Source organism: Tupaia chinensis, unplaced genomic scaffold, assembly GCF_000334495.1.
Source record: "Tupaia chinensis unplaced genomic scaffold, TupChi_1.0 Scaffold148874_1, whole genome shotgun sequence".
Lineage (NCBI taxonomy): Eukaryota > Metazoa > Chordata > Mammalia > Scandentia > Tupaiidae > Tupaia > Tupaia belangeri.
Genome location: NW_006208722.1, coordinates 1,317,000 through 1,328,635, shown reverse-complemented (window position 1 = coordinate 1,328,635; position 11,636 = coordinate 1,317,000). Strand labels below are relative to the sequence as shown.

Here is an 11,636-nt window from a genome sequence, read left to right as displayed (position 1 = left end):
TCGCCCCCCCCTCCCCGGTGAGCCCCGGGGCGGCGCCGGAGGCGCGGACGCGGCTGTGCCTGGCAGGATCGGGTTTATTTATTGCCTCTGGCCCGGAGCCGGGGCGGCCGGGGACTGCACAAGTTCCCTACGGCCCGAGCCCTTGCCCTGTCTCCCCACCCCCCAATGCCGTCTCCATCCCAGGGGTCTGCCTCTTCCCAGCCCGCATCGTCCTGGGCGGAGCTCTCTGGTGGTTCGGAGATGGAAGCCGAGAGACCAGTGCGCCCCACGGCTCGCGTCCTGCGCCACCTCGCAGGTTCCCAGTGGGGACAACGTGGCGGAGGAGGAGGTGGCCACCTCTGCCCTTGGGCCAGAAAGGGGCTGTAGATGCCCAACTCAAACTCCAGAGACCAGCCGCTCCGGAGCCCCTCTCCTCCGGGGGCTACAGCCTTCCTTTTCAGGGTTCCTTCTGTCCCCAGCCCCAAGGCCTCAATAGCCCTTCCCCTTAGAATAAATTAAGACTCTCCAGCTTCTACAGGATCCCAGGAAAAGAGGAAGAAAGGGCTGCCAGATCATGTCCCAGGAAGAGCCGCAGCCCTTGGCCGGGAGCTGGGCACAGGGCTGGGTGCGGGTCTGTCACAGCGCCCCGGCCTTTCTACAGAGTCCGGATGGCCACGGGGTAGAGCAGGGACATGTGTTCGGCCCCCTTAATGGGCAGCTTGCGGCTGGCGTAGTGGTGCACGATTTCAGGGACGCTGCTGAAGGGTGGGCTGTTCTGGCCCAGCACGTACTTGTGTTCCTTGGTCCGAGACAGCTTCATGTGCATGAAGCCCTGGCTGCTCCTGGGAAGGAGAGAAGACCCTGGTGAGTAGGGGCTGCAGTCCTCCCCACCCCAGGGCACATGTGGTCTCTGGGAAGCCCACTGGGAAGAGGTGGCTAGGGAGGGTGGTGTGAGCAGGATGCATTAAGCACTGGCTTTGTGGTGAGAGCTCGGGCTGTGCCAAGTGTGTGTGTGTTGTGAGTGTACAGGGTGTGTGCAAGTGGAAACCGGAGCGGCCAGCACCCCAACCCCGGCCCTCCAGCCCATGTACCGGGGCCAGCCCACTCTCCCCTTCCTGGGTGGTGGGTGGGGCCCTGTGAGGGGCTCCTGGTGACTCACGTGGAGCCACAGACGCCCTTGAAGAGGGTGGGTAGACAGTCCTGGTTGGAAGTCTCCCTTGCAAACAGGTGGTGTGGGTAAACTGATCTGGAAGTGCTCCCAGAATCTAGAAATGCTTAGCTGCCTCTTCCTGGGGATGTCCCTTCACCCTCTCACCCACCGTCTGGGCCCCGGGCCAAGCCCCCAGCTCATCCATCCAGCCCTTTGGTCTGGATGACATCATCCGAAGTCCAGGCTGCAGCTCCACTGCCTCTCCCGCCTCCCTGCTACAGCCCAGGAAATCAGCACACACACCTAGCCCTGCCCTCAAGTCCAGGACCGCCCCCACCCCCACCCCCTAATTCAGAGCTCTCACCAGCTCCTAAATCTCCACGCGCCTTCAGCCTTAGAGAGGGTGTGGGGAATGACTTCCCCACTTGTCAGAATTGCTACAGGCTTGGTGAACCGGGCCTCAGGTCTGAAACATACACAGGCGAGAGGCAAGGAGCCTCCGGGGGAGGGTGGAAACACCAGCACTTGACAGTGGCAGACCAGAGTGCAGGTAAGGACAAGGGCTGGGCCTCGAGGCTGCAGGGGAACTAGCAGCGAGGGGGCTGCCTCCATCCTGAGGACCCACTGTGGAGGTGAGGCTGGCAAACTTCATCACTGGCTGCCTCTGCCTTGGACCTATTTGTCTAGGCCCACAGTGGGGAAGGAAGCGGCCAGCTGCAGGTGAGAGGAGAGGAACGGGAGGAAAACACAGGCCCCAACTCCAACCTGCTGCCTTGCCCAGGGCACAGTGCCCTGAAGCCTTAGGAGCCTTGCAAACTGCTGGAGGAGGCCTGGGGCCCCAGGGCTGGGTGTGTCTCAGGTTGTGGGGTTCATCTGCAGGGCTGAGATAATGGCCGGGAGGGAGGAGCCAAAGGCCTGAGGCAGATGTGCACCCCTGTGGGCAGCAGGAGGAAGCCAAGAACAGTCTACTGCCTCTGTAGCACTAAGCCACAGCCCAGGCTCAAGGCCCAGCTTTCTCTCAACTTCTCCCAATTTAGGGATGACTCCCACTACCTGGTCCACCTAGGGGAATCATATCTTCTCGAGGGGGAGATCTGGCTAAGGGCAACAAGTGGCCAGACAGCCCAGACTCCATCTGTACCACTCACCTCCTTGGGGGAGAGGGGGCTAGCTGTGCTTTCCAACCCGCTGGGACAAAGTCCCAAGGGCCCATTAGGACACAGCCAGGCCCTTGCCAGACCCTCAGGGGGCCGGGTGGGACCAGCTGGACCGCAAGGCTGGGGGCTGGCATGGCTTTCTGAGGAAGCTGTTTAATTACCAGTGAAAGCCCTTCCATTAGGGAAGAAAAGAGAAACCATAATTGTATTTCAGAGAAGCCATTTATATGCAAACAAGGTTCTGGCAGACAGGAGCTGGCAGGCCCAGATCAGCCAGGGCTGGACCAGGCGTCCAGGCCTGCCTCCCCTTCTCACTCCCCAGGCTAAGACCGGGTCTGCTGGGCTCTGCTTTGGGGAACCAGACTCCTGGTGCCTCTCTCCACCTTGGATGGTAGCAGACATGGGGCACAGGTTGAGGGGTGGAGTCCTGCAGCAGAATAGTGTACTTCTCAGACTGGGCTGGGTTCTGATCCTGTTTGGGGGACTTTATTAGCTGGTAGCCCTGAGTAAGACACAAGCATCTGTTAGCTGTTTTTTGTTGTGGTTGTTTTTGTTGTTTTAAGAGATCTATCATACAGGGTAGCAGTTGGTTTGGAGATGGTGTACATGCTGCTTGGTATGCTCCATGAATCTGAACTATAATTTTGAAAGCCATACACATTCTTGAAGTTCCCTAAATCATATTTTTGACAAAAGAATTTTTCTGAAATGCTCCCTTGACTTTATAATTCATATACTCCTAGAGTGCGAGAGCTGGAAGAAATCTAGTATCAACTCATTTGGCGAAGGGAGAAACTGAGGCCCACAGATGTTAAGTGATTTGCCTAGAGTCAAACCATCAGTTTTACCAAACACAAGAAGAGAAGTCAAGCTTACCAGACAATAGTCTTGTGCTTTTTCTATTATCTTTTAGTGAAGTTGAAAAATTCTCTCTCAAATGTATCTGGTTTAGGATTCCCACGTTTCCACAGACTGGATTTGTTTGAAGTCTATGTGGGGTACTCAAATGCCCCCAGAGGATGTGGAAGGGAGTGGAACAGACATTCCAACAGCGGTGGGAAGAGAGGTAAACGGCATACACCCCAACTGGCTGGCTCACGTGGGGGTGCAGGCTCTACCGGGTACAGCTCCTGGTTACCAAGGGGATGGAAGGGACCTGCTTCGCCTATAACCCCTTTGAAAGCTCAGACACCCTACACACACACACCCTCAGAGTAAACAGAAATAGCTCTGTCCTAGGACCTAGTCCCCCAACTCACCTTGTAGACTCCCTTAGGATCCTATTCCCTGCCTGTGCTTCTAGAACATCTCAGGCTTCCATTAATGATGATGATGACGGTGATACTTTTTTGAGCACTTAGTACCGTGCTAAGTGCTTTACATGTATTATTTCGCTCGGCCCTTCCCTGTAAGGTAGATGTTATTATTCCCATCTTCTTAGTGAGGAACCTGAGGCCCAGAGAGGTGAAGGGGGCCCCAGGCCACACTGCTAGTAAGGACAGAGCCTTCTGGATTGGACACTGTAGCCCAACCATTTCCCCTACAGGACTCAGAGCCTTGAGAACAGGGAGTGAGTTGTAGACACCTCAGGATCCCAGGGCCTGGCTCAGAGCTGGCAACTGTTCACGGGAGCTGGGGGCCTCCTTGGTGTGGCTGAGCTTGAGAACACTGGCGTCCCCTCCTGCCCTGGCGGTGTCCCCCTACTCGCTGTCCCCACTCACTTGAGGGAGAGGGAGAAGTCATTCTTGCTGGTCTCGCTGTTGCGCACCAGGTAGCTGGCCTCTTTGCACAGCCGGAGCAGGTTCTCGGCGTCTGTTCGGCTGATGGCCCCGTGGTACCAGCTGAGGATGAGAGAGGGGAAGGGGGTCTCTGCTGGGTCCCTCGCTGTCCAGGCCCACCCAATGTGGGTGTCCCCTGCAGGGAAGCCAGTGCCCAGAGGGGAGGAGATGGGTGTCCCCAGCTGGACACAGACACTCACACCTGGTTTTCCAGAGGCAGTGCTGGATCTGTCCACTCCCCCAGGGGGCTGCTGGGCTCCACGCTTAGGGGCTTGGCAGACTTGGGTTTCCCTGAAGAGAGTCGAGGAGGGAGCCGCCCCTTCTCCTCCCGGCCAGGTGACAGGCAGCTCTTCTCCGATCCTTCAAACTGGGCTGTGGGGAACACATCGGTCACGGGCTCTGAGGACCCTAGAGGTCCTGTGGAAGAGTAGGGTCTTGCCCCCATTCCCTCCTGCCCCAAATGGGTCCAAGGACTGTGGTAGGAGGGCAGTGTATGCTCATGGGATGGCTCTGGGGGCACAGCCCTGGGTCCGCCCCTGGCCTCCCGTTCCCCGGCTGTGGGAGAAGAGGGGAAGGACAACATGAGAAACCACTTAAGCTTCTCCCTCTGGAGCCGCTGCCTGCCTTCCCCACCCCATCCCCTGGGGTGGCTTTGGCGCTGATGATATTGTTTCTTTCTCCTCCTCAGAGTTCATTACCGTTCTCCAAATCACCCTGCCAAGCCATTCTGCAGAAATGACTTATCGATCTGAGAACAATTATCCGATTCCCCCCGGTGCCATCCTGACAGGCTAATCCCGCCCACGGCCGCCAGTGGGCTCACCCCTCCCCCAGCCCAAGGTCGCTGCCCACCGTCTGCCCCAACAGGCCCGTGTAGGGGGCTCTGCCCTCTCATACCAGGACAGCCAGACGGCTGAGCCTATGCACGGGAGGACCCCAGTGGGTCACACAGCCACCGGCGCACATGCATGGGCGACAGACACCCTCCTTCATCCTGAATTTGCAAAATCCCACCACTCTCAGGCAAAAATACACAGACAGGCGTTCACACCCGTGCACGCCCCACCGTGGGTGCTCGTTCTGGGCCAAACTGGATGTGGAGGAAGAATTCAGGGTCCTGTCTCCCCACGTGGGCTCTTTCCGGTCTCTGAAGCACATTCAAGTCCTTATGGCGTTTTAGTCACTAGATCCAAGGGTCAGGGGCAGACCCCTCAGCTAAGGAGTGAGAAGCTCCTGTGCTAGCACCACTCCCACCTCAGGGGAACTTGCACAGCTGCAGGATCCCAAGTTCCACCCAAATGCATGGATCGAAAATGGCACGATGGGCAGTATGTTAGGAACGGGCAGCCCTTCGAAGACCCTGTCCCATAGCTTTGGACATTTTGTTTCTTCCCTCTTACTCCAGGGTGGGGGGGATCCTTCCTGGGTGCTCCAAACCCTGCCCCACCTCTCAGCTCCTCTAACCCAAGCCCACAGGGCCTGAGGAGTGAGAGGAACATGTCGCCCTGGCCAGAAGGGCCCACAGGACCCACCGCTGCTGTCCTCCAGGCTGGGTTCAGGGAGGGGTGAGGCTGGACCGGAGACGTCCCTGTCCCCATCAGGCAGGGAGGGGCTGCTGTCCAGCTGTCCCACGGGCGGAGGCCAAGGTAGGTCTTTGATGACCTTAATGTCAACTGGAGCCAGTAGCAGAAGAAAGAAGAGACAGACAGTGACAGAGACAGGAAAAGAGACAGAGAGAGGCAGAGATTGAGACACCAAAACCCAGAGCCAGGATACAGGATAGCCTAGAAAGGAGGGGCAGAGGCAGAGGCAGGGCAGCTTCTGGGGAGAACATGGGCCTCTCAGAGGCTGGAGACAGCCAACACTGAGCACACCAGGTAGCCTCCCAGGGCGGGAGGCTCAGACGGTAACTGGCAGGACGTAGGGTCTCGCTCTGCCAGCCCCATGAGTCCCCTTCATTTGACCTCTCATAAGCCCCCCCGGGCCCAAAGGGACCAGGAGAGGAGAAGGTTCAGGAGCGACCCACACCTCCCAGCACCACGCCCAGGGCCCCAGCCTCCCGGAACCCCAGTTTTGCCTCCCTTTCTCCTTTTCCTCACAGCCTGAGACCTTGTGGACAGTGAGAACGGGCCAGCTTGGCCTCAGGTTGTCAGGAACACGTAGACGTGGGGCAACTGCTTTACAGAAATCTATCCCCCTCCCCATCCTGAGAAGAGTGATACCATCGGGGCTGTAGGGCTGCTAACGAGGTTTCCTAATGACCAGCATAGATTTTCCCATTAAGCAATCCAAACAGTATTGATTCTCCAAGGAGACTTCTGGAGATAAACGGCCATCCTCAATGGTGTGCAGCTTTACAGGAAGCATATTAGAAACCTGTGGTTTCCCGGTCTGACTGCCAGGGTGGGAGGGCAGAGCGGAGGAGGGCTGAGTCCAGCTCTAGGATGAGCCCCTTGCCGAGGAGGGGTGAGTGAGCAGGAAGTCTACCAGCGTTCCAGCCCTTCACGTGCCCACTGAATGGAGGACCCAGGGGAAAGCCATCCTCCTACTCTGGGCTCTGGCTTGTCTGTGGTGAGCATGGGCCTGGGGTAGACAGGTGTGGGTGGGGAGGAGAACCGTGATCCTCAGTCAGCTATCAGGGGCTTTTCCACAGCGTCCCTCTGCCCCTCAGAACCCACCCTGGGGCCACAGGGCCCTGGTCTGGCAGGGCCCGCCAGGAGGAGACCAGGAGATGGAGACAAACCCTAGAATTCAGGTTACACACCACTGTTTCAAGTGGTAAACACCTGCTTTTGTTAAGTCTAAGTATTAAACATATGCCACAAGCTTTATGCTTTTGTTTTGCAATTTCTTTATTTTTAAATATACCCAACTCCCCAAAAGATGGAAGTGGCCCAAGCCTCCTGGCCTCTGGGAGGCGGTGATGCACGGAGACACCTTCATCCTTCTCCCATGCCCGTTTCCTGACCCACACAGTGCAGTGTCTGCACTGCCCACCTCCCGGCTCTCTACAGTACAGAACTCTACGCTTCCCTGAAACCCTGCTCCTGTGACCTCCTGGATTCCTGGGTCTACTCCTTCCATTCTCCTGAGCCTGGAAAGCTGCTCAGGGGCCCCAGCAGACCTGCCCTCTCCACAGGGACTCACCTGCAAAGGCTTTGGAAATCCGCTCCTTTTTCCACTCCCAGGGCTGGTCATACTCCTCGGGGGGCCTCTCATCATCCTCAGGCAGGCGGGACTCCCGTGGCCATGGGGCTACCTCGCCCTCGGGGGTGGTCCCCTCCTCCTCTGGCTCATAGGGTGTGTCATATAGAGGCAAGGGCTGAGCCGCTGTCTCCTTGGAGCCCCGGATCTCTGCCAGGGAAGGCAGAGGAGAAGAGGCATGAGCTCTGCCCAGGGTGCCTGCTCCCTCCTCCAGCATCGCTCCTCAGCCACAAGCCAGGCCTCCTCCAGCGGAGACACCCTGGTTCCGTGGGAACCTCCATAGCCGCACACCTCATCCTCAAAACACTCCTGGGCCTCCAAAAGCATGGGACCCAAGGGAGGCAGGGACAGATAGGCACCCAAGTACCCCACGGGACCAGCAAGCAGCATTGTGGTTAAGGTGCTGGACTCCTACATGGCTGGCCAGGGTTCGAATCCTGGACTGGTGGCTTGCTTTCTCTCTTTTCCTCTCTCTCTCTCTCTCTGGTGAGTGCATGTGCCCTGTAGCAAATAATAATAATAATAATAAATCAAAAGTCAAATAAACAATTTAAAAAAATACAACACATGGAGGCCGGCAGGTGGCATGATAGCTAAGATGCTAGACTCCCACATGGCTGACCACAGTTCAAGTCCAGGCCTTGACAGCTTTCTCTCTCTCTCTCTCTTTCTCATCAAATTGAGTAACAGTAATAAATAAAAAAATAAAATGAATAATTCTTTAAAGAAAAAATACAAAGCACAACCCCATGATGGCCAGCTAATGTTTACACATTTAGGAAACGGAGGCATGATCCTCCTCTAGTCTGTTTCTTCTTGCCCAGTTCCATTTCTATCATTGTGTCCCAAGTGGTATCATTTCCCAGTCAGAAACCCTGCTTCTGCTCACACACTGCTGACCATGCCCTCCTTGACACTTTCCCTTTGATGAGTCCTTTCCACGAATATGTGTCTTCTCTCTGATCACCCCATGTGGTCTCTTCCCTTGCATCCTCTCTCTCTTTTTCTAAGAGGAGTCAGCTATCAGGGGCTTTTCCACAGCGTCCCTCTGCCCCTCAGAACCCACCCTGGGGCCACAGGGCCCTGGTCTGGCAGGGCCCGCCAGGAGGAGACCAGGAGATGGAGACAAACCCTAGAATTCAGGTTACACACCACTGTTTCAAGTGGTAAACACCTGCTTTTGTTAAGTCTAAGTATTAAACATATGCCACAAGCTTTATGCTTTTGTTTTGCAATTTCTTTATTTTTAAATATACCCAACTCCCCAAAAGATGGAAGTGGCCCAAGCCTCCTGGCCTCTGGGAGGCGGTGATGCACGGAGACACCTTCATCCTTCTCCCATGCCCGTTTCCTGACCCACACAGTGCAGTGTCTGCACTGCCCACCTCCCGGCTCTCTACAGTACAGAACTCTACGCTTCCCTGAAACCCTGCTCCTGTGACCTCCTGGATTCCTGGGTCTACTCCTTCCATTCTCCTGAGCCTGGAAAGCTGCTCAGGGGCCCCAGCAGACCTGCCCTCTCCACAGGGACTCACCTGCAAAGGCTTTGGAAATCCGCTCCTTTTTCCACTCCCAGGGCTGGTCATACTCCTCGGGGGGCCTCTCATCATCCTCAGGCAGGCGGGACTCCCGTGGCCATGGGGCTACCTCGCCCTCGGGGGTGGTCCCCTCCTCCTCTGGCTCATAGGGTGTGTCATATAGAGGCAAGGGCTGAGCCGCTGTCTCCTTGGAGCCCCGGATCTCTGCCAGGGAAGGCAGAGGAGAAGAGGCATGAGCTCTGCCCAGGGTGCCTGCTCCCTCCTCCAGCATCGCTCCTCAGCCACAAGCCAGGCCTCCTCCAGCGGAGACACCCTGGTTCCGTGGGAACCTCCATAGCCGCACACCTCATCCTCAAAACACTCCTGGGCCTCCAAAAGCATGGGACCCAAGGGAGGCAGGGACAGATAGGCACCCAAGTACCCCACGGGACCAGCAAGCAGCATTGTGGTTAAGGTGCTGGACTCCTACATGGCTGGCCAGGGTTCGAATCCTGGACTGGTGGCTTGCTTTCTCACTTTTCCTCTCTCTCTCTCTCTCTGGTGAGTGCATGTGCCCTGTAGCAAATAATAATAATAATAATAAATCAAAAGTCAAATAAACAATTTAAAAAAATACAACACATGGAGGCCGGCAGGTGGCATGATAGCTAAGATGCTAGACTCCCACATGGCTGACCACAGTTCAAGTCCAGGCCTTGACAGCTTTCTCTCTCTCTCTCTCTTTCTCATCAAATTGAGTAACAGTAATAAATAAAAAAATAAAATGAATAATTCTTTAAAGAAAAAATACAAAGCACAACCCCATGATGGCCAGCTAATGTTTACACATTTAGGAAACGGAGGCATGATCCTCCTCTAGTCTGTTTCTTCTTGCCCAGTTCCATTTCTATCATTGTGTCCCAAGTGGTATCATTTCCCAGTCAGAAACCCTGCTTCTGCTCACACACTGCTGACCATGCCCTCCTTGACACTTTCCCTTTGATGAGTCCTTTCCACGAATATGTGTCTTCTCTCTGATCACCCCATGTGGTCTCTTCCCTTGCATCCTCTCTCTCTTTTTCTAAGAGGCGCATTAGGGCATGAGAGTTTGCCAGAGAGACAGAGATGGAGACAGAGGGAAAGTGAGAAATCATCCCCCCCGCCCCTGGGGGAGGGAATGGCCACATCGCAATCCCTTCTCTTCTGTCTCCTCCCAGGATCTGGAACATGGATGCACATGTGCCCAGCGTGATTTTCAAGCCAGCGGGTCCAGGACTCAAACTGCAGTCAGCCATGTGGGAGTCTAGCAACATAACCGCAACACCATCTGCTAACCCTGACATCCTATCATTTCAAACTCACCACCTTCTTCAAAGCTAGTGATTCTCTTTTTGGAATCCTAGATCCCAGTGAAAACCTATAAATGTTTTGGAGCTACTCCCTAGAAAATGTGCACTCTAGTTTCACATACAATTCCCGGACGTTCAAGGTCCACACCCCTCTGACCTAAAGAGGGTAGCAACCCTCTCACTTGCTCCATTTCTGAACACTACACTGTTCTCCTTGGACCTGACCCTCCTCATTCTCCAAATTGCCTCTGTCCACTGCCAATACCTGATGACTCCATCCCACTGCCATGTTCCCATGGGTTCCATGGAATGATACTCCTGGGGTCACACTCCTCCCTGCTCTCTGCTTGCCCACCCCACCAAAGGACGAAGAGCAGTCAAGGCTCTCTCTCAGATCTGTCCTCTCACAGAGGAAGAACATTCTGGTTCTTTCTCCTCTGCACAGGGAGTGGCCTGCTCCCCTGCAGAGGCCTATTGACATACCGTGTTGTCCAAGCCCGAGTAGGCAAGTTTAATTCTTGGGTGAAGTATGAAGAAGCCCGCTATAGCAACATAGCTAAGTAATGCTCTCCAATCAACTTTATCAGTAACAAAGCTGGCATTTTAGTCTCCATCTGTCTATTTCCTCAATACTATTTCTCATGATTTCCAAGCTCAGGAGAGGGAGTAATGGATGCTAATTATTGGCCTCTTAAAACCCTAGCAATTTCCACTAATAGCCTGCTAACCCCACTTTCTTATGCCTAGTTCTTTCCGTCTATTCTGCACAGCAAAGCCTCAGTAATCCTCTTAAAATGCCACACTTGTCTTGTTCCCTTCTTGCTCAAGAATTCCACTTCCTTTTTGGAGCAAACTCAAACACCTCATTCAGACCTGCCAAGCGCTTCACCGTCCCTCTTGGTCTCTCTCATCTTGGCTCCCATGGACATTCAGCACTAGCTTTATTTTCCTCCGAACAAACCTTCCTCTCATCCTGCCTTAGGGCGTTGGCTCTGACTAACCTACCCCTGTTCTCCTCTCTGATCACCTCCTCTCTGATCTCATTTGGTCTCTTTTCCTGGAGCCTCTCTCTGCCTCCCACAGCCAGGTCTCCTTCCTTTCTCCCTACCCGTACTCCATGAACTGTGCGCCCAGCCTCATGGCACCCTACCATCTGTGTTTCTTGTCATGTGTTTCCATGCCTTATGGATGTTTCACTTTGACATTCCATCATTTCAAACTCACCACCTTCTCCAAAGCTGAGTCTCTTTTGGGGATCACTTACCCCCTAGAGATCAATCTTGCCCTTCCTAATTATCTTAGATGCTTTTACTGATTACATGCTTCCTGTACCACCTCAACTCTCCTCCTCAAAATGACTGTCATGGAGGCAGTGGTCATCCTCCCCAAGGACCTGCAAAGGTATTCTTCATCTATTCTTGCTTCTTTTTGTTTGTTTGTTTGTTTTTGTTTTTGTTTGTTTTTGTTTTTGTTTCTGCCATAGGGCGAGTGCAGTTGCTGGA

At 54.8% G+C, this 11,636-nt stretch overlaps 1 protein-coding gene across 3 annotated transcripts in view; it reads right to left on the bottom strand.

Moving 5' to 3' along the window:
• Positions 1-37: 37 nt before the first annotated feature.
• SHF (Src homology 2 domain containing F) overlaps positions 38-11,636 on the bottom strand; it is a gene marked incomplete at its 5' end in the record, with an annotated part of 24,223 nt that continues 12,624 nt past the window's right edge. The window contains 5 exon segments of one of the 3 annotated variants that reach the window (XM_006170729.2): positions 38-821; positions 4,008-4,127; positions 4,265-4,436; positions 5,597-5,737; positions 8,804-9,010. In XM_006170729.2, the coding sequence (XP_006170791.2) occupies positions 635-821; positions 4,008-4,127; positions 4,265-4,436; positions 5,597-5,737; positions 8,804-9,010 (827 nt within the window). 3 annotated transcript variants of the gene reach the window in all.